Source organism: Bacillus rossius, chromosome 10 (assembly GCF_032445375.1).
Source record: "Bacillus rossius redtenbacheri isolate Brsri chromosome 10, Brsri_v3, whole genome shotgun sequence".
Classification (NCBI taxonomy): Eukaryota; Metazoa; Arthropoda; class Insecta; order Phasmatodea; family Bacillidae; genus Bacillus; species Bacillus rossius.
In genome coordinates, this window is record NC_086337.1 from 18,055,146 (window position 1) to 18,077,067 (window position 21,922).

The 21,922-nt window shown below is 39.8% G+C and overlaps 1 protein-coding gene across 2 annotated transcripts in view; it reads left to right on the forward strand.

Moving 5' to 3' along the window:
• Nucleotides 1-21,922, forward strand: part of LOC134535810 (protein pellino) — a 298,764-nt gene that overhangs the window by 92,543 nt on the left and 184,299 nt on the right. For both annotated transcript variants that reach the window (XM_063375094.1, XM_063375095.1), the window contains exon 2: nt 1,948-2,055. In XM_063375094.1, the coding sequence (XP_063231164.1) occupies nt 1,948-2,055 (108 nt within the window). The remainder of the gene's footprint in view (nt 1-1,947; nt 2,056-21,922) is intronic.

Here is a 21,922-nt window from a genome sequence, read left to right on the forward strand (position 1 = left end):
TAGCGTGTCCCATCCTTAGATTGCAGTGTGCATTTGAAATGGGCCTTAACTGTCTCTTTTCAATGCACGATTTCTGCCATTAGCACTGTCCTTGTTTCTGTGAGCTCTGTTGCCAGATTGACATCACTGGGGAAAATAATAGTTTCAGACGAGACTTTTTAACGTAATGAAACATTTTTAAAATGTATACGAAATATTGTATTTTCTTACGTAAAATTTGAAATGAGAAGTTAGAAAATTAATTTTCCTGCTGTACTTCACCAAGAGCATCATTTGACGATATTCATTATCTATTTCTAAGGAGTGGTAATTGAAAGACACCAACTTGTTTTCAAGCATTTTTCAACAATATTATTCTAAATTCAGAATTTTTGATATTTTGAGCATAGCACACAAAGTTATCGAATGCCTTGTTATTATTATTGATGTATTGCTACAAATAGTTTCTCATTTGAAATTTAGCACTGAATTTTTTTTATTGGAATGACTATAACTGTGATAATATCAATAGACACCAATTAGTAATTTGCAATAAAATTTAAAAAAGCTTAAAAACTCATTGTATTATAAGATGGCGTGTAAGATGAAATTTGCAGTGTTAATGAGCCGGGTGTCGTGGGTGGTAGGAATGGGAGGTGGCGACACCGCAGATTATTCCGACCTTACGGCCGGCATTCTCACGTTTCCCTCCCACATATGCGCCCTGATAGGGTAGGGTGGGAGTATCGTTCCAGTTCGTTTTATATACATTCCAGAGCTTTCAAACAGAACTGTTTGGGATCGCTCTCTGTTTGATCGGGAGGGTATTAGAGCTTCGGCAACGACCAGCGGCTGGGGCCACCAACCCAGCATAGTCGCCGCCTCAGCCCCGTAACCTCACTCAACTCACAAGACAGTTGGCTGTGTCCTGAGCCCTATGACTTTATCAGCACTGTTGGTGCCTTCCCCGATCTCCCACATCACACCGGGACCCCTCAAAACACCCAGTGAACCCGTGGTCCGGTGGAGGCCTATCCAATCTCTGCTAGCTATCCAGGCTTGTACCGGAGCTGTGTCGTCGCTCACCAAGTCGACTCCGCATCAGCCTGCTCCAAGCGATCGGAGCACCACTACCAAGTATGAGTCCTACCCAATCAGAATCCTGGGCCTTGGAGAAAACCTCAGCGGGACACCATTCAGTCTTTCATGGATTCTTCCCGTATTCTTCCCGTACTACAACCAACTTGGCATCTATTCGGCAGACCGTTCGCCAGCAGGCTAACCGACCATCACTGGATGTCCTCGTCTCCTCGGACTACCCTCCGACCTGCCGTACCTCGGCCCGACAGGTGCCTGGACTCATCCGGCGGCGACCTCAGAAAGCCCTGGCTAGAAATGACAACCAACCATGCGTGAGCTGGAGGGCCTCTGTTTACCTCGGTACCTTCGCTGACCACTGGATATGGGGAACGTGTCACACCTAGTCGAGCAGTTTACAGCTCTTTTTTAAACCCGGGTGCACCCGAACACAGCGGCGCCTTTCTCGGTCCTTCCATTACCATAGGCCTGATCCATTCACTATGGGGCCCTTTGGGGCCGAGACGCCGGGGCTCGGCAGTCGAACCCTCCAGAAAGCCTGTTACCCGCAGATTCAGCCAATCCACCATTTCTGGTCACAAACATACAATTGAGGATGCACTGCGGCAGGGTTACGCCCGGCATTGTCCTCTTTAGTTAAGGCGATGCTATGACCAGAGGTTGAGGCTACCCATCCCAACATGGTCACCACGATTCGTCACCAACAGCGGTGCCCACGTGGAGGCAGAGGCTATGTATCCGCATCCTTGCACACCCATTCCGTGAACCTGTTGGATCATGTCCTCGGATACTAGAGCCGGCAGCAGCTCCGACACCTCAGGGGACAATCACCTTCCCCGCAGCGTGAGCGACGCTCTGCTCTGCTTGCAGGTCGGATGGCACCGACTCCCCGCTGCTGGAAGACCACGACGACGCCTCCAGCCCCGCCGACAAGACCAAGCAGCCGCTCGCCAAGTACGGCGAGCTCGTCATCCTGGGGTGAGTCACAATCACTGTGCGGTTCAGATACTGAGGCAAACACAACAACTTTTAAACATAATACAGAATTTAGTACAGAATTGATGGAATGGTGTATTAACGGAGTGGAATTTTGATAAAGGTAAAATGTTATTTTTGGGAATAATTTTGTAAATCTTTAATTAGTTTGGTAGCAATGAAATAAAGCCTGGCTGCGAAAGTGCTTTGCTTAGCTTGTGCTCGTGTGTATTTTTTTTTATGCAATTTAAACTGAGGTTATGATTTTTAAGCACTCAAACTTTGCGGCTCTGCAGTTTTTATTTTTTTTATTGGTTGACACAAAATATAAAGTATTTTAACGTAGTGTTTGTCTTCTTCCGTATCGAAAAATGAATATCTTAAACGTAATACGTTATTATTCCCATCAAGGAACGACCACAAAAAAAAATCACGTTTGCCAACATTTACTTCTGAATAAATAACGCCTTTCAGGTTGTTAGGTTGCCTTCTAAAACCAGCATAGTTCCCGGTTTTCCAAAGAAAATAAGGTCGTTAATTATAGCATAGAGTTGCCAGTGTTTATCTTCCTTGCTTTATGCTCGCAGGTTGCGACGGCCGTAGCGGACATTTCGCGGTTTCATTGGGTCGCAAGCTGGAATGCAAACCTTCGTGCTCGTGCACTGTGTTCATGATTGGACCGCAGTTATTTGAACACGCCCCGTGTACTACCGTGATCCAACGATGCCCGGCTATCAGGTTGTGCCGATTCTCTCCAGAAACTCAGCCAATGTAAAAGTAAACGGTGTTTGAACTTTAGCCTCCGCCAAACGAATTCATGAAATTTCCTGGTCTCCAGTGATGTGAAGCGTGCTTTTATTGTTAGCGCATCTAGCCAACATATACGCCACTGTATTGGAAAAACCTTTTTTTGTACATAGGTAGTGGTACATTCCGACCCCAAGTATTACAAATTGAGGTACTGCCCAGTTTTGTTCGACGGCGATGAAATGCGAAAATAACATTAAATTATAAGTTTTAAACAGTTATAACGCATAGTTTTTAGTTGTGTTGCCATGGTCATGTTTAAACGAAGGAAAGGAAGTCCGTATCCGGCACAATATTTTTTCGGCAAACATCCCTGATGCCAATTGGTCAAGCAGATGTGTCACGTACTTGTAGACACGATATATGTTAGCTATATAAGAAGGATATTCTGTACTGCTCAACCTTGCGCGAGCTCTACCTTGTATTAACACTATGGTTGTTGAGTTGTAATTAGCAACAAACAATGTTGGTATAACGTAATGAGATCATTTTAAAAATATGCATGTTCCACATTACCATGTGCCAAGCAGGTGGAGTTTCATTTCGTTTATTATATTAACTTTTATTATCATAATCATGCCTGAAACATTATGGTTAAAATAAAACATTCGTGTTGTTATTTTGAAGGTCTAAACTGCATTTTAAACCCCGTTAATGGCTTTATTCATTTCTGACGTGATAAAGTGTAAATAACATTTCTTTAATAGGACGGTGTTTTTGTAATTAATTTAATTCGTTGTCTGAAAATAACATGTCTGAATATTAATGTTTGAACTCCCAAAATGGGAAAAAAAGACAGAATGCTTCTGTAAAAGTTTTAATTAAAAATTACGATGTTCATATTTTAAATAGTGGAATAATTAATATAAAACTTTTACAAGGAGATATGTATATAAATGTACACACCTCACCTTGAGTATGTGTGCATGCATGTGACACACACATCATGACATTCATGCAAAGATTAATTACAAAATTTAGCACAAATAATTTACACTAACCGAGACATCCTAATTAGTCATAAGTTATGCATAGAAAAAATATTTTTATGTAATTATTTTTCCTTCAAACTGATTTCAGGGACAATTACAAATTAATATTAACGCTAATGATAGAATTTAAATAATGGTTCGATTTTAGTTTGCTCAGACTATTATAGTTTGCTCCGACTATTTATATACCATGGTAGAAAACCAGGGCTTTATCCTTCAAACTCTGAGTTTACAATATTTAGCAAGGTAAAAATTCATATTAATAATATGAAATGTTATCCGCTGGTAAGTATTACTTTCTTTGTTAAGTGTTTTTTTTAAAAAAAGTCTTAAAATCGAAAAATAAATAAATAAAAATTCGATTAACAAAAATGAGCAATTATATTTTAAGCAATCGATATTCTTCATGCTTACCTGCTAACACGTGTGTAAACCATTCCGTTTAAGTACTGTGACTTCCCTGTGTGTACTTATCACTGCCCTGCAAAACAAAAGTGACCATGAAGTGGACAGACAAAGTTCGGTGTACTTCGTTACTCTCGTGGTTTGGGTTTTTGGCTTGTTTAACTAAGCAGTACGGTGTGTTGTGTTAGTTTTCACATTTATGCATATGACCTGCATGATTTTTGTGCAGTTTTTAACGTATTTTAATAATTCTCGCGAAAATTACTGTTTTAAAAATATGTATATACATGGTAGTGGCAAGTCTGATATAGTAAAATGCTCGGCGAATTTTTTTCCATGCTGATGGTTCACGTCATTAAAATTTCGCTAAGGATTGTTTACATTGTTAGATGGATTTTGATCACTCCGTTCGAAACCATAGCGTTATGCTAAGAATGACGTGTTGTTTACCCCTACATTCTATCCCCATCAAAATTTGTGATTACTAATGTTAGTGTATTATTAAGTGTAAAGCCACAAAAATGTTTGTTAGTAACTTTGTCATCACGAATAAACGTTTTGTGAACAGTACATAATTATATTCAGTCGTGACAAAATTTTTGGCAGGATGAATACTTAAGCGAATCTTCAGATTTTATTATCACTACGACTGTTGGCTGACCCTGAAGCTGGACAGTGTGTTGTGTATGACATGTGCAGGCGGGTCCCGTGACCTTGTGTGTGGCCTGTGGCGTTTATGCAGGTTGTGGGCAGATACAGTAGGTGCCTTCCTTTTGTGCCAACAGAGCTGTGGAGCAGATAAAGTACAAAATTGTAGACTCTTCAAAACATTTAGATTATGTTCTTTCGTTGCAATCCATACTCCTTGGCTACTGGTTCAACATAAAATGATAAAAATAATAAATATGCTAGTAATATCACTCGCTTGTAAAAAAAAAAACCTAAAAAGGACACCATTCATTATGCAGACACTAAGTATTTGGGAGTTAGTCTAACAGGTGTGTAAGGGTGTTTAGTTGGTTTGTAACTTAACCCTGGTGCATCGGGCCTGTGGTGGGTGTGCGGTGGACGAGTGAGTAGTGCCAGGTGAGCGGTAACACGTGAGTAGTCGTGAGAGCCGCCGTAGAGCCGAGCTCCAGTGCGCATTATGTTCGTTTCTTCATTTCTTCGGTTGAGAAATCAAATTGTTCTTTGATTTCACATAATTCCGATTTAGTGTTTCGTTGTTATTGAAAAATCTTTTAACGACAGCAGGAAAATTTAGCCATTCTAACATTTAATAACCAAAAAACTATCAATTTTAACCGCCCCCTCCCCTATATTGTTACACAATAACATTTTGATATGTCAACATTAGCTGACGGTATACGGAATTTGGTAGGAGTAATTTCGTGAATGGAACGGAAGTCGAATGAACAGGAACTGTAACCACAATGCTGCCATCTGTGGCGGATAGCGCGAAACCAAAGTTCACAAAGCCAAACGGAAACGTTTTAGTATTAATTGTTGGGTGAATTTCAACAATTAGAACTGTAGTTAACCAATTGGGACATTCTTTTCGAATCTGTTTTTCCACTCGAAACACCATATTTGTTTCATAGCTTTGTACGTACAAGAAAAGTAGGCTACGTACTGTACGAACTCCAGACGGAGGAAGCTGATGGAAATGCTAGCCCGCATGTTCCAGAGCCCAGGGATTCTTCGTGGAAGAGAGAGGGAGGGGGGGGGGGGGAGGGGGGTTGATAAATGCGAACAAGCGTGCTTGCACAAAGGAAAGGGAGATGACGGATTGAACTGCCAGGATCCTGCACAGACGGAGCGAGGGCGGTGGGAATGACTCGCAGTGAAACGGCTCGGTTGTTAGGACGGGCCAGCGCTTTCAGGCGGTGATTGGAAAGGGATATTCTTGCCGAGAATTCTGCTGTCTCGTCGCATAGGGTAGCCACTTCATCACCAGCCTCGTAGTTTTAGTCCAGAGGGAGTCCGCCAAGGATCTGAGAATCTTGACGGTTGAAGACTCCGCCTGTAAGTAGGCGGGTCTCATCGCTGGCTGTCTACGTGTCCCGACTCCAGTGCAACACGAGTGGTGTAACCAGACACCAGCGCTAGCTGGACTCCAGAGTCGCTAGCTGGACTCCAGAGTTGCTAGCTGGACTGCAGTCCTGTCGCCAGCGCCCTGGGCCTCGTCATAATTTCACTTTTTTTTTTTTTTTTGCCAATGTGGCACGCGAATTCGCATTTCTTTCTGCGACCGTTCTTGATGCAGAATTGAAAGAATTTGCCTTTTTAAATTACTTTAGTTATTTTCACTCGTGTACAGGTCTTGGATTAGCCAAGATATAATCGATTTTGGCTTTGGTTGAAATCCAGCAAGCTTGAGGCTTTTCGTTCAGTGTGTCGATCAGAGCAGTTAACTCGTAAGGAGTTCATTATAATATTTAGCTTTTAATTGTTGGTGTGTTACTTGTTAGTAAATTTTAGTTTTTCTTACCATGAAAGATAAAAAAAAAATTGCTAGTCGGCCCCTCTTCAATGTTGTGATGCGGTCAGTTTGTCTTTTCACTATTTAAGATTTAAGTCATGCAATATATCTGTAGGAAAACTCAAAAAGTCATTTAGGGCGTGATTGATATCATGTATTTCCGTTTAGTGACTGATGTACATAGTGCCGATCAGTTGCGTTGTATGTCTGTCCTTCAGATAACCACGTCAATGAGATTTCGAGAAATGCTTGATAACACGCGCGCGCACCCACCCACGCACACACACGCATAGAACGGAATGCCGCACGTTTGAAAGGCCTATAGCTTTTACATTTATAGTTATTTGGAACAGTGATTGCTATTGCATATCTTGTATTTGTTATCCCTTAATGTATTATTTCATGGAGAATTAGTGAACACTATGGCCATTACTATCATTGCAAACAATTCTTCGCCAACGCTATTTACTACTAATTATTGGGAAACTGCTATTGCTGAAGACTATACGTATTCGTGAACTTGCCCAGAGAATTTGAGAATAACAATTTCAAAAGAAAATTGTTCGTGGAATGTTGGCCGCATATTTGGAAGCGGGATTTCTTGCCGAACACCTCATGAAAAGCGCAGTGGTCACATTAACGGCTGGTGGAGTTAAGTGATTTCGTAATGTACAGAAAGCCAGTCAACGTGATAGTGACAAATTTAGGTAATATTTTTTTGAACGTGATTGAAGTTAGTATACCACATCAGCCACGTGACGCAAGGAACGGGCGGAAATGCGTATTTAGCTAGTGCGTTTGCGCTAATATGAAACTACTTGATATCAACGTTCGCAGAAGAGAAACACCGCTTGTTTCTCATGTGATTTATTGGTAAAACCGCTTAGTTAGTTGGCAGAAGGTTAGAAAAAAATAGTCCTACATCATAATATCTTACGTAAACCATTTTCTCTATCAGTTTTTTTAGGACTTACTACGACTACTACTTACTAATTATATTATTTATATTTGGCGTATCCTTGCATAGTTGTATTATACTCCTGTTAGTTTGAAATAGTTTGTATGTAGCTTGACCGGTCAGCAGAAGGCCTGCCCGGTGCTTGATGAAGGCTGTAAAACCCGCAGGATTCCTGCGACAGTGGCGTGACGTTGGACAAAGATAGTCTCTTCTTGGGGTGGGCCTGATTGGCCTAATTAGTCATTACTCCCGGACGTTAGTTCTGCCCCAAGAGCGGGAGACGTGAGCCACCAGACACCGACATTATCGTGTCGCTTTGTGCGTGTGTAAATGAGATGCGTCATAAGTTATTCCCACCCTTCGTGTACCACTCCCACCCTAGGCCATCTCACACCAGCAAGTCGCAGCCGTGGCGTTGTAAGCGGTGGTTACGCATCTCTTCAGCCCTAGCCGCGTCTGAACTCACGAGAGCTGTCTGAACTGGAAGCGAAGCATGCATGCATGCATGTATATATGCGGGTAAACGAACCTGTGTAGTTGTAGCTTAACTTCGTGTAAAGAAATTTGGCCAATTTCAAAAACTGTTTGTAGGTTATATTTTACAGTACAAACAATTAAAAGACTTAAATATATATTTCTCTTATAATTTACTAGAATCAACACGTCATAATATGCATTGAACAAATATTTTTTAATGTTTATAATGAGGGCCTTCAACAAATACTTGCACATTACCGATCGTAACTTACAAGACAAGGATAGAAATTTGAAAAGATAGCGATATTTTTTTTTAAATAATTTATTTACTATCTTCAGCTTAAATTTTTTTTTGCTGAGAATAGATTTATTTTCATATTTTAGCTTGTAAAAAGCAAGTTTAGCTTGCTAAAGCAATTTATAGAGGTAGATAATTAGTATATCCGCGTGAACCGCTCTAGTAGGCCTACCGACCACAAGGAAAGGTTAGTATGCGGGGTTGAAGACACAGCCGTGGGCTTGAACTCGGACACGGCCTAGACATACACGTGGCGTAACTTATCTTCAGTGATGTGTTGGTTCAAGTCTGCATTAGGGTATACGGAATCGTAACTTGATTTCCAGAACCGGGAATTTCGGTACTAGTCTTCAACGTAACTGGGAATTCCCGGTACTTTCGGTATAGGTTCAGCAGCCGGTGATCGAAGGAGTAATAGTTTTGAACTATTAAACAAGTTTTAGTGACCAAAAGTAAAAATATATTAACAACTGTGTTACAATTTCATAACGCAAAATATATTACTAACGTGAAAAAAAATCACTTTGTTCCCAGTCTTGCTTTCAGTCTTTTAACTTTGGAAGAAAATAACATTTAAGCAAATTATAGTTTTAAAGCAATCAAAATCAGAGAATTGTTAACTAAAAACATGTATTCCTTTCATAACGAACTTAAAAGGTAAGTATGCGGTTACTGGAGGGATATTGGCGCATCAGCCACAGGCTCACAGCAGTGCACACACAGACTGGCTGAGGAGGGCCCGCATATTCGCCTCGCCACAGGAGAGCAGCAAACTAGAGTAACCTTAGTGCGCAGTATACACGAAATATTATGCTGTCGATGTCGAGTCAGCTGGCAAAGGTTGGGTAGGCCTCCACCGGACCACGGGTTCACTGGGTGATTGAGGGGTCCCAGTGAGATGTGGGAGAACTGGGTAGGCGCCAGCAATGCTGCGTTTTTGAGCTTAGGGATGCAGCCACTTGTCTGGTTAGCTGAGTGAGGCAGGGGGGTTGCGGTGGTGTCTAAGCTGGGATGGGTAGCCTCAGCCCTTGGACATAGCTGGACCTCCAACACCTTTTCGGTTTGCGTGTACGGCGTATCCGTACCCACGCCCGTGGGGGCCCCAGGCCGGTAAGGCCTTACGGCTAAGAGGGCTGGGTTATCGAACAAAAATACCTTTATGGTGTCGATGTCAAGTAACGCTGTTGGTAACCGGGGGTTAACGGCGGGCCAGCGGCTGTTCGGTGTAGCCGAAGTTGTGATGGGACTCCTCCTCAACCTCTCGACGTAGCTGTCCAGTTGTTAAAATCCACGCCGCGATTGGAAATGGTGGCGTATCTGTTTCCCGCTTCTCGGAATCGGAACCCACGCCCAATGTTTGGTTCTCCGAATTTGGAATAGGTAAAAGATCCACTTCTCACCTAAATCGGATTGTGCCCTAACGGGATTATATTCCGAGGGAGGGTTGTAGACCTTCAAGGCTGTCGATCTCTAGTCACGAAAGTACCGAAATAACCGGGAATAGGTTTTAAATTGCCGGTTCTTTTACTATGTCAAAAGAACCGGGAATTGAATGTCTGTATCATGTTGCTTGATGTTTAGGGAGGCCTTGCCGGGCCCACGAGTCCTCAAAGCGCGGGGTTGATAAGGTCTTTCTTTACATCTACGCGCTGGCACCTAACTGGCGGCGACCTCATCATTCATTGGATTTTAAAGACGAAGGCCTCCTAAGGTTATGCCCAATAAAATGGTTGGCAACACTGATTTGTTTATCCTGTTCAAGTTTCACTTATGAAATACTTTTAGTTTTCCTCGTAGGTAAACGCACAAAAAGTTAAAAAAAATGTAACGTGTACATTTGACGTTGCGGTTGCAACATATAGTTTTACATTAAAATTATTTTTATAAACGTTAACAAGTTTCATGTAAATATTATTAACTTGCTGAAATGTATCAAACACCCTTAAGTGGTAGTTCCATTAATTATTTTGCACGTACAATTTTGTGTTTTGTGTCATTATTTTAGATAAATACATAATATAATATAGTTAACTGTTTGTAAACGTTTTCATCAATAAAACGGGCGTTTGAATTGTGATTCATAGAAACTCAAAAGTCAGTTAACTTTTGAATGCTAGCACGGACTATGATTATGTAATCGTGTATTATACAGTTATGAATTTACCTCTCGTGTGTAGCTTTTGTCATAAAACTCTTTATTTGTAATATGTCATTCATAAGTGAATAAAAATTTGGTCCACCCAATATTCTAGAAACATGAATGTTTCAGGGTTTTGGGAGAATACATTTTTTATTGTTTTATGAATGATATTTGAAAAATAAAAAAAGTTTTACGAAAAAGGCTACGTACGAGCGGATAATTAAAAACAGTAGGTATGCCACGCGATTTCATGATCCTGATTCATGCTAAAATTTAAATGTAAACTTGAATTTAAGGTTATTAAATGAACATTAATTGAATTTATTAAACTTTTTATAAACAACTAGCAGAACCCGGCAAACGTTTTCCTGCTGTGTTTGTTTATTTACCTCTATATATCTCAAATTGGTTGGCTTGTATGCAATCTAGAATGTATAAAGCGTTTGAAATGGTATTCCATTTTAAACTCATAAAATATTAACTAGTTTAAATCACTATTTGTTATTGAGGATTAAGGACAGTAAAAATCACAATATACCAATTTTCATGGCGATTGGTTGAACGGAATAGAAGTTGATGCGCTGCAGAGCTATCTAGTGGCGAGTTGCAGCAAAATTGATAGTGTAAATTTATTCTCCGTTTTCAAATACATATATGAACCAATTTTCATGGTGATGGGTAGAACGGTATAGAAGTTGCTACGCTGAAGCGCCATCTGGTGGTCAGGTATTGCTAAATGGACACCGGTAGAATATTTTCAGAGTTCAAATACCTACATATACTAATTTTCATGGCGATCGGTTGAACGGTGTATAAGTTGATGCACTGTAGCGCCATCTAGTAGCGAGTTGTATTCAAATGAAAAGAAAGAAATTTTTTTTCCGATGTGACAACTTTCGTGGTTATCGGTCAAACGTTGTCTTGAGTTTATCAACGTCATAAGTATATACTAATATAATTTATATAATTACGATAGTTATATTACGTATTTTTTTAAATAACGAACAAAAGCGCGAAATTATAGGAGTGAAATAATTTAGGATACTACTACTAAATCGTTAGCGATATGTTCATTTTTCTTCCGCATTGAGTCACTGGGATGCTATTCGTATCGAATCCTTGTCCGAATGGGGCCGTGGTGTAGAATAGTGATTTATAATTCAATTACTTACTAACATAAAGTTTTTATTACACTCGGATGTTTCCCTCATCGAGTTAGAGCCCTCGTTTCTTTTGTTTCGACCCGTGTCTTTATTATTGCAGACAACCCCTCGCGGGCGCTCGGGGGCTTGTACCCCTGGGGAAGGGTGAGATTTATGTAGACATTGAGGGGCGCGGGGGTGCGACCTAATGCTCCGTGGCTATTGGCAAGGGATGCACCGAGCTGTTGGTATCATCTCGCATTCTGTGCATGCCGCTGTGTACGCTGTAAGCTTCTCTCCGCGTCTTGCAGTTAGCAGTGCGACTCTGGGAATCATTCGTTCGTGTTTTTACAAATTTCACTACTATACCTTTTAAGAAAATTTAATTAATTACAGACACACTGAGGCTAAAACAAAACCGAGCACTATTCCAATGAGTGTTAGATTTCCGTTTAGGCAATCTTGTTTCCAATTTTCAGATTCAGTTGAAAAATTGCTTTAAGTCAGTTCAAACATTTGGAAATGACAACCATTGAAACATTTAAATGTTGAATATTTTCTAGATTAAAAAAAAAAACTCGACAATTTTCACAAATATTTCCTTCATTCCAAGAATAATTTTTATTTAAACTAAGTTTCTTTAATAATCAGTCATTTTCTAACCCAACTTACATCGTTATTTTCATAATTGGGTATACCAATGTAAAGTTATTAAATGGATATGTAATGTAGCATGTGTGCTACAGCCTCTACCTTTGATAATGTTTAGGTTGGCAGAAATGATTAACTTATTTTATTAACCTTTTCGGATGCCCTGGTAATAAGAGTTATTTTGAATTTAAGTTTGTTATATTTTGTTTTAAATAAGGACATTGTAATTCTTGTTTAGTCTTATTATTTTTAATTTTAAGATTTTAAGTTATTAAATTGGTCTGGAAAGTTCAAGGACAATACCGAATATTTTGGTAATCGCTGCGCTAGGCGGCGCGTGTGGTGAACAGCTGAGTGTGTGACGTCAGCGAAGACTACGAGAGTGAGTCGCCTGGTGGGCCCCGGGCGGGCGCGGACGTGAGTTAAACGCGGGTTGGCCATGGTGATGGTTCCACGTCGAAGTGACTTGCCGGTCGAACATCTGAATACGAGTGTTCCTTTTTGAATATGAACGGGGTTCATATATATATATAATTTAGAACGCATTGGTACGATGAAAAGCGAGGGGTTGGTGAGGCGTGTGTGAATGTCGCGAGGATTTTCCAAGGATGAATTATGTGCGCCAAGACTCCAAGACGGTATGGCGAAGGATTCGTCATATCCGTACAATCACCCGCAGCTAAGGTAACGTGTTATGGCAAGGGTTTGCCATTAAAAACACTCGTGAGCAAACGAGTGTATTTGGTGACCGGACATCACGACGTCAAAAAAGCAAGTAAGTGCCAGCAGTGCCACCGCCCCGTTGACCCCTTTGACCCCTGGTGCGAAACTGTAACTTGTGGATTTTTGGGATTTGGATTAACGGACCAATAACTTTGAAACTGGGATTTTACGTTCAGCCTGTTCATCCCATCCCTGTCAGACGTGGAAGAAAAAAGGCGTCGACCGTTAGAAAATGACTTAACTGAGAAGGGCTTGTTAACCCATAATTTGTAATTAGCTAAATTTTTGATATATTGATTTGGATGCTAATGTGTGTCAATTTTTTGCTAGATTTCATTCTGTAAATTGGTATTTACAGTAGTGCTACGCCCGGTGCGTATCTATATTTGTTATTGTATTAATATGTTCTTATATATTTTTAATGCCTTTTTGGTAATTACCTTTAATTTTTCGGAGCTCCGAAGTAAATGATCAAATTATACTTTTTTGGGGGAATTGTTCAAGTATTTTTATTTAGTTTTATTATATAGCAATTTCTTTATAAATAGTAATAGGGTATGTATTTTATGATGGATGCGCCGATTTGTGATGAAACGATTTTATGGTGTGTATATATATATATATATATATATATATATATATATATATATATATATATATATTAAATGTTGCCATATACATTTTGCGTCTTGTTAACTTGCTGCCTCCTCTCACTGTTCGCGATCTTATTAGTATTTTTTAAGCCTGCCATTTGTTTGGGTTTTAATATTTTTTTGGGTTTACCTGCGCTCGCGGTACGGGGCAATATAGGAGTTTTACTGTGTCGCGGGTTACAGAAGTTGTTAAGTTTGGCCGGGGTTTAGGGCCAAACTTTACAGTCAGTAAGACGCATAAACTTTTTTGAAGATAAGTTAACCAGACCTGCCAACTCTCACGATTTTGGAGTGAGGCTCACGATTTTAAGGTCCATCTCACGCCCTCACGCTAAAATAGTGTTTCCTCACGATTTTTTGGGGCCCCAAGATTTTGTTTGTAAAAGTTACAAAACAAGTTTTACGAAAGCTTACAGTAACGAGTTGCCATCAACACTCGAGTCACGTAAAGGAAGCAATTTTGCATTTTGTAGCGTGTGCCGTGCTGATTTTTCTATCTCGCATAGTGGAAGAGGAGACATTGTGAAACATGTCACTACAAAAAAAATTCAACTAACACGTGAAGTGTATTGCTTCCAATAAAAAAAATTAATTATGCCGTGAACAGTGATAATAATGTTACACGAGCATAATGTTATTTTACATCTTTTTTAGTTGCGGCCCTGCATGATCACTACACGACAGCGCTAAATTATGTTCAACTAAATTAAATCTGCAACCTATAATTTGTTGAAATAAATTTTGAAGCAGAGACCATGTAACATATGTACAGGTATGTCACTTAAATTTAAAGATTTTCATTTGTTGTTTTTTATATCTAACCTGTATTTATGGGCCTGAAAATTTTTATCGAGGACCTCATGATTTTTTAAATTTGAATGTTGGCAGGTCTGGTTAACAGACTATTGATCGAGTGTATGCCGTTAACATGCCGACCTTGTATTTTTTTCGACCAAACTTGTTAAATGTGTCTAGGCTCGAGACGGTAATCATGTTACAAAAGTCACTTAAAGAAACGAAACTGAAGAACTCGTCGTGAAAGTTACGGAAAAGTGCCAAACTAAACAGTAACGGTGTTGTAAAACCTACTTTTAACATTTGACGCCTTTTTTCAGTTTATATGTTTCCTCAAATAAAATATGAACCATAAGTCATGTGGAATTCAATCTCTGAGATAAAAATTGGCGTGTTATTGTGAACATTACATATCTATAGTTCTATAATTTTTCTTATATGTATATACAGTAACGAACCCGAAGGACTGGTCACGAAAGTTTTGAAAGAGTCCTTCCTGAAATAAACAGCAACCGTCCTGGAAGTCGCAAAACAATAATTTCCAGCCTTTTACTCGCACTGTTTCTGACACCCCACTTCAGTTTACAGTCGCCCATTAAAAATACACTAATTGGATTCCGCCCACTTGGATCATATTGAAATTATCTCTTAAAATTTTAAAATTCTTCAAATAAAAACTGGCACATTCCTGAGAATAATACATCAATCTCGTATCATATTTAGTTTTGCTTATTCTATATAAAAATAAAATTGTAATATGAAGTATTTTTAAGCCAGTTTTATTGAAAGGTCGTGTGAAAGCCCTGGAATTGGTTCACCGGGTATGTGCAGGCACGCTGATGTAAAATGAGCCGGTGAGACGATAAAATTGTAAAATAGGTGTTTAAAAGATATGAAATGGGTTCATGAAGTATTTATAGACACTTTTTGAGCTAGTTTTATTGAAAGGTTGTGAAAAAGCCCTGAAATAGGTTCACAAGGTATGTATAGGCACGCTGATGTAAAATGAGCCGATGAGACAAAAAAAAGTGTAAAATGAGGTGTTTAAAAGTCTTGAAATAAGTTCATGAGGTATTTATAGACACTGAGGTAATGACTTTCCCGGGTCGTGGAAGGAAGGTAGTGTGTGTCTTGTGCGGGGCAGACTTGTGCCGAGTACCTGCACCCCTCCACGGCTGTGGCCGGCGCCACGCACACTGCTCGCCGCTGTTGTCTCCCCGGCGCCCGTGTGCGCCCGTGTGCGCCCGTGTAGACCACGTGACGGTCTGTCCTTCAGCTCTGATGCTCTCAGCGCTCAGCCCGATATGTACACGATGGATAGCTAGAGTCTCTTAGTACTTATAATTAACTATTAATTGAAATCTTCATACAACTAGTATTAAAAAACTAAACTAATTATCCAATATTTTTGTTTCTTCAATGTGTTTTTTTTACGGTAATGTGTTACCGCCTGATCGCTTTTATAACAACAGCAGGAAATTAAACGAGCATGTATAATATAGTACATAATGTAAAGAACTGTTATAACGAAAGAAAGCCCGCATCAGAGTTCTGCAATTTTATCGGGCATTCTGGCGAAACAAGCATCGAGGCATTTATTATTAATACCCTACTATGCGAGACTGATAATTATCTAGTGCCTCAGTCCGAGCTTAAAAAAACAGTTGTCAGTCGATTTTTTTTACATTCTATCGTTACGCACGTCACGTCTTTGTAGATTCATAGATGGCATTGTAGTCGGTTATTGTATGCTGATACAGAAAAAACAACGCAGTGTCCAGTCTTCAGGTATTTATGTGGTCGTTGGTTGCTATCCTGCCGACAATACCATTGCACGAAGTAAGCGAGTTCACAGAAAACTGATACCCTACAGTGGAAATGGTCAAGTCTCTCTCGTCATGTTGATTCTATTGTCGTGTTGTTACTGTGTGATTAGTATTACTGTGTTATTACTACGTAAATTGTAACACACCTTCTTTGCATTTGTTGTCACAAATGGTTACAACATCTATTAAATACCCATCTGTTAAAAAATATTTGTGACAGAACAAAAAAATGGGGAGGAAATATTGTGTTATACTTGTAGAAATAGCCATAATGACGAGAAAATGAAAATCAACATGCGTTAGGTAAACGTATTTTGCTAAACTATTGATAGATAAAACAGCATTCCTGCCCTTTGGCCAGGAGTTAAAGTTGCAGTCAGTAACTGTTCATTGTACCTGTAAGTTTCCCTTATTTTATTTCAAACAAAATGTTTCACTTATTTGCCTTAAAAATATGCATGCTTGAAGCGTTTGTGTCGGCTCGACAGTTACATAGCAGATTGTGATTAATCTTCTCAGCATTACGCATAGTGTTATTTTGAAGGTCCTCGGTCTGCAAGGTAGGTATTTGCGCTCATGTAAATATGGTGGGGGGGGGGGGGATGGTTCCATTTCGACGTCGTGCATCGCACGGTCTCTATTCGCCACCAAGCGGTAATGTCAACTTTAATTAACGACATAAGGTCTACTTAAGTCGTCCAATGTTCATCTAGTTAACGCCAAACACTTATTTTAACTTTTATGTCTGTTTCAAGTATTTCAACATTTTGCTTTTACAAAGGAAAGTTCATTATAGTCAAAACTGTTCAGCAAATGTTTTCTGGAATGAAATGATTGAATCCAGCAATTACTTACAGACAAGTGACATATGATTATAATGATTTCAAACTGGTGTCATGAATCGCAAATGTACTGCATGCCCTTCAAATGAAATCGTTCTTATGTCCAGCATGAGAGTCGTTGAGATGGGATAGTGCAGGATGACTAAACCCGTCGTACAGGAAATGAGTCTCCGTGAGATGTAGGCACAGCGACGCTCGTAAACATTGTTTAGGCCACGTGGTCTGCAGTCACTCGAGGCTGTCGTGAAATTCTGAGATTCAAGGTCAATATAGCCGTTTCCGGAGAATTCCCCACCGTACATCGTTGATGGACACAACCACCTAGTTGTAATGTACATATCAGTAGTGTTCTTCCCCCCCCCCCCCTCCATTTTCTCCTTGTGTTGCCATTAGTTTTAATTATATATTTTAATTTTACATTTCAAAACATGTCTGCAGAACCATTAATGCTATAGTGCCCAATTCAAACAATTAGTATTTTGTTGTACCTAATGCCAATTTAATTTTGTTCAAAAGGTTTTATGCTTAAACCTTGAATTTTAAAATATGTTTTCGTGCAGACAAAGTTAACAAAGAACGCTCCTAAGGGCCCCGCCTACCCGGGCACACACGCGGTGTGCAGGCTTCAGAAAACACACGTGATTTCAAAACTTCTCAAGATACCCTAATGGCGTCTGTTCAAGAAAAGCATGTAAAAATAAGCCGAGGGCGGACGAATGGTTCTGTTTCCGTATTTTGTGTTTTCAGAAGTAATTTTTAGGTATGAAACGTTCAGTACAGATTCGCTAAAGCACTCAAGGTACCTGAGTTACACCTTTATAATCATTGATGCGCCATATAATGTTATGGTCAACACTCAGATCTCATAGTTGTCGTAAGCACGACGAAAAGTGCGTGCCAGTTTAGAGCCGTGCGCTTAGAGGTGATATCGCACTAGAAGCACCAGCGAGCGTCGCACTTATCGTCCTGCCTTATTAAAACGAATACACCCGTGACTAGATGCACTTGCACTTGTCAAAGGCACAGTACCCCACACCTTGGAGTATTTGTCCCTGATAATTCTTTACGGTTCCCACTTGTCTGGCCGTACATAGTCCGCTTCCTGGTTCTTTGGAAGCCAAGCTAACCGAGACCTAGTATGATAAGAAAGGCAATGGTTTAAGCGAGTTAATGGTCGTTTGTTCGAGGAGGCAATGTGCTCTGTTATCTGCCAGCTTAAAATTTTTTATTGTTCGCCAGCTGTGAATATCTCTTCCGTGTTTTTTTTTTTCCCGCTCAGAAAACGTGACGGCGTAATATTGTTCATATTAGCGTAATTGCTCGTACATACGTTTTAGATCAGATTTCTGTAGCATGTCTGCTACAGCTCTGGCCTGGATAAGGTTTATGTTGGCAGAAATGGTAGACTTTTTATATTTATTTTTTGGCCTCACTGGTAATAGAAGTTATTTTGATTTACGTTTGTTATATTTGGTTTAACGTAAAAAATATATGAAACTGTAATTTTTATTTAGTCTTCTTAATTTGTTAATTTTAATGGACTTTAGTTATTATATTGGTCTGGAAGGTTCGAGAGCATCATCGATTGTATCGCTGCGCGGCGAACGCACGTGGTGGAAGAGCTGTGTGTCTGACGTCAGCGAACATATGGAGTGGGTGTGACGTCAGGGGACGAGTGATCGGGAGTCGGCCGGTGGGCCTAGCCGGTGGCGGACGTCTCGAAATAAAGCGGGTTGGCCGTGGTGATGTTTCCACTACGAAGCGATTATGAACGGTTTGCCATTTTAAAAGGTTGGGGAAGCCGTGTACGCAGGACGTGAATGAGCGGTGAAGAAGTTGGTGAATATCGCGAGCATGTTTTAAGGAGGAAATACGTGCGTCGACGACACCTCCGAACCAGCATGACGGGAATTCGTCGCAGCAGAAATTCGCAACTACGGCAATGTCTAATGGTGATGGTTCGCCATCATTTTACGCTCGTGAGTAACTGAGTGTACCAGGTGACCGGACTTCTCGACGTGGAACGCAAGTAAGTGCCAGCCATGCCACCGCCCCATTGACCCTTTTTAGTCGCAGCAAGAAATGATAAAGTGTGGATTTCCCAAATTTAATTAACTTACTACGCAATCTGATTGTTCAGCAGCTGGTTACATTCCGCGTGCAAAAACTATACTTGGAAGACGTAGAAGTGAAAAGACCGTCAGCGTTAGAAAATGACTTAAACTGTGAAAGGCTTTTTGTTTTAAGCCAAAATATTGGAACTAGATAAATTTTTAAGATATTTATTGGGACGTTAATATGTGTTAATATGTTGTTACATTACGCTTATCAGATGCAAAAGTTTATCCTTTAATATTTATAGTTGTACTATGCCTGACGCGTCAGAGGTTTTTTTAATATGTTGTATATATATATATATATCTATAGTTAATATTTTTTTTGGGGTAATTATATTAATTTTTCGGAGCTCCGAAGTATAAGATCAGAGTAATCGATGAAGTATTTTGTGTATTATTTAATAGAATCTTTTAATATAATACAGTATGTATTGGAAGTGGTTCGCGCCGATTTGTGAGAAATCCTTTTATGATATATTTATCTAACTATTAAATGGTGCCATATAAATTTCTCATTTTTTTTATAACTTGCTGTCCCCTCTCACTGTTCAAAATCTTACTAGTAGTGTTGTTGTGTCTGCTATCTGTTTGGATTCAAATATTTTTTTTTGGGGTTTTCCTGCGCTCGCGGTACGAGTCATTAGAGCCTTTTGACGGTGTGGCGAGGCGCGGGAGTTGTACGTGTTGGCTAGGGTCAGGGCCAAAACGTTACATTTCAAATTTGAGTAGCTGGGAATTTTTTTTTGACTAGATTTGTCATAAAGTATGTTTTAGTAGCTATTTTGATAAAGTGGCGAATCTTCCAGTATGCCTATCGTAAAAAGCAGAACGATTTTTAATTGATTGGTAGAGTGATTATTTAAATTACTATTGGAATAAAAGAAAATACTTGGCAACTAGTTTAGTTTTAAACTTGGTAGAGGTAAATTATATACTCAAGTTACTTCAATAAAATTCGACTAGAATTAATCGAGAAGCAGAGCCAAGAACTAGGATGGACTCAAATTGCGTGTACTTAATAAAGTCTATTTTGAAATGCTGATTGGTTCGGTAACTAGGGCACCTCCCTTGGCGGGTTCCACGTGTCGAGAGTACTATGTATTACACTCACCGACGTGAAGTGGATGCACAGTGCTCCCTAGTGTGATACACTATCTATGAACTCTATAGATAGCACGTGGAAACTAGTCGAAAAGGCCATTTCCCCCCGACGGTGTTGGCTAGTGTGCCTCGGGAAGCCTAAGATGTACATCAAGTTGTGTCCCTGCCCGAACACGCCCGAATATTCACCTTCGGCCAACCTCGGGATTTGTTTTATTTTTGCGCAGGAAACTTGAATTCAAATATTAAAAGTGGTCGGTTAGGTTAGTTACATTAAAACACTTTAAAACACTATGGACGGTTAGTTAGGTTAGTATAGCTACATTAAAATAAACAGAGAAATATAAATTTATATATAAATAATCCCGAGGTTGGCCGAAGGTGAACATTCGGGCGTGTTCGGGCAGGGACAGAACTTGATGGACATCTTAGGCTTCCCGTGTGCCTTAGTCGCGGCCTGACGGAAGAGATGGCTGTATGGAGCTTGCGCGGCGGAGTGGGGTCGGTAGGCCGTTACTCTCTCGGTCGTGACGTGGGGTGTACCCTGGTGCTGGGGGGGGGGGGGGGGGGGAAGAGACTGCTGAAGCGAACAGGAAGCTGGAAACCTCCGACCGCCGTGACGCACGACGACCACGCAGCTGGATCGTTGTTTGCCTTGCAGTGCGCTGACGGATGCGACGTTCACCAGTGCTGCTACAATTATTCACAAACGTAGTCGTGCTAAATATTTTTTATTGAGGCTATGCTTCTTCTTGAGGATTAAAGATTAGCATGCAATGTAATATGCGCGTATCATGACGGAAATTTAACTGAATGAAGTCCACGTTTTTTCTATGTCGTGTTCATATGTTAGTTATACAAAGTAGCGCGTGTTTTTTCTCTCTTAAAATGAATGAAAAATATTTCTTGCAACTTATATATACATATACACATACATAGACGCACACATACATATAAAACTACTAATACATATTTGTTTTTAAATACTGAAACCAGCGAATTCAGTTCCTGTTTTTTTTTCTTCGTGTTTACTTAAAATTATTATTTTATTTCAAAAGAATTGTATTGGAACAAACACGGTGTTAATGATTTGTACCACTTTATTGGTTATCGTTAATATGACGAACGTTTCGCTATCTCTTCATTTATCGTTAACTATATACTTTAGTTTGCCAAAAAGAGTATTCTTTGAAGCTTACATTATAGAGACACATTGCAGTGGCTGTTTACAATACGATTGCAAGAGAGATTAGTTCATTTGGTATATCTGGCAACAATATTGGGATTAGGGAAACGTGTTCTTCATAGTTGCGAATTCGTAGAAATAAGGCATTGGGCGTGCCACCAGGCGGAATGATTTATAATGTATAATATAAATAACCAATCCAGGAAAATACTTGTATTTCCTTCTGTTGTCTCCGAAAAAAAAAATGTTGCTTAGGAGTATGTACGTATAGATTG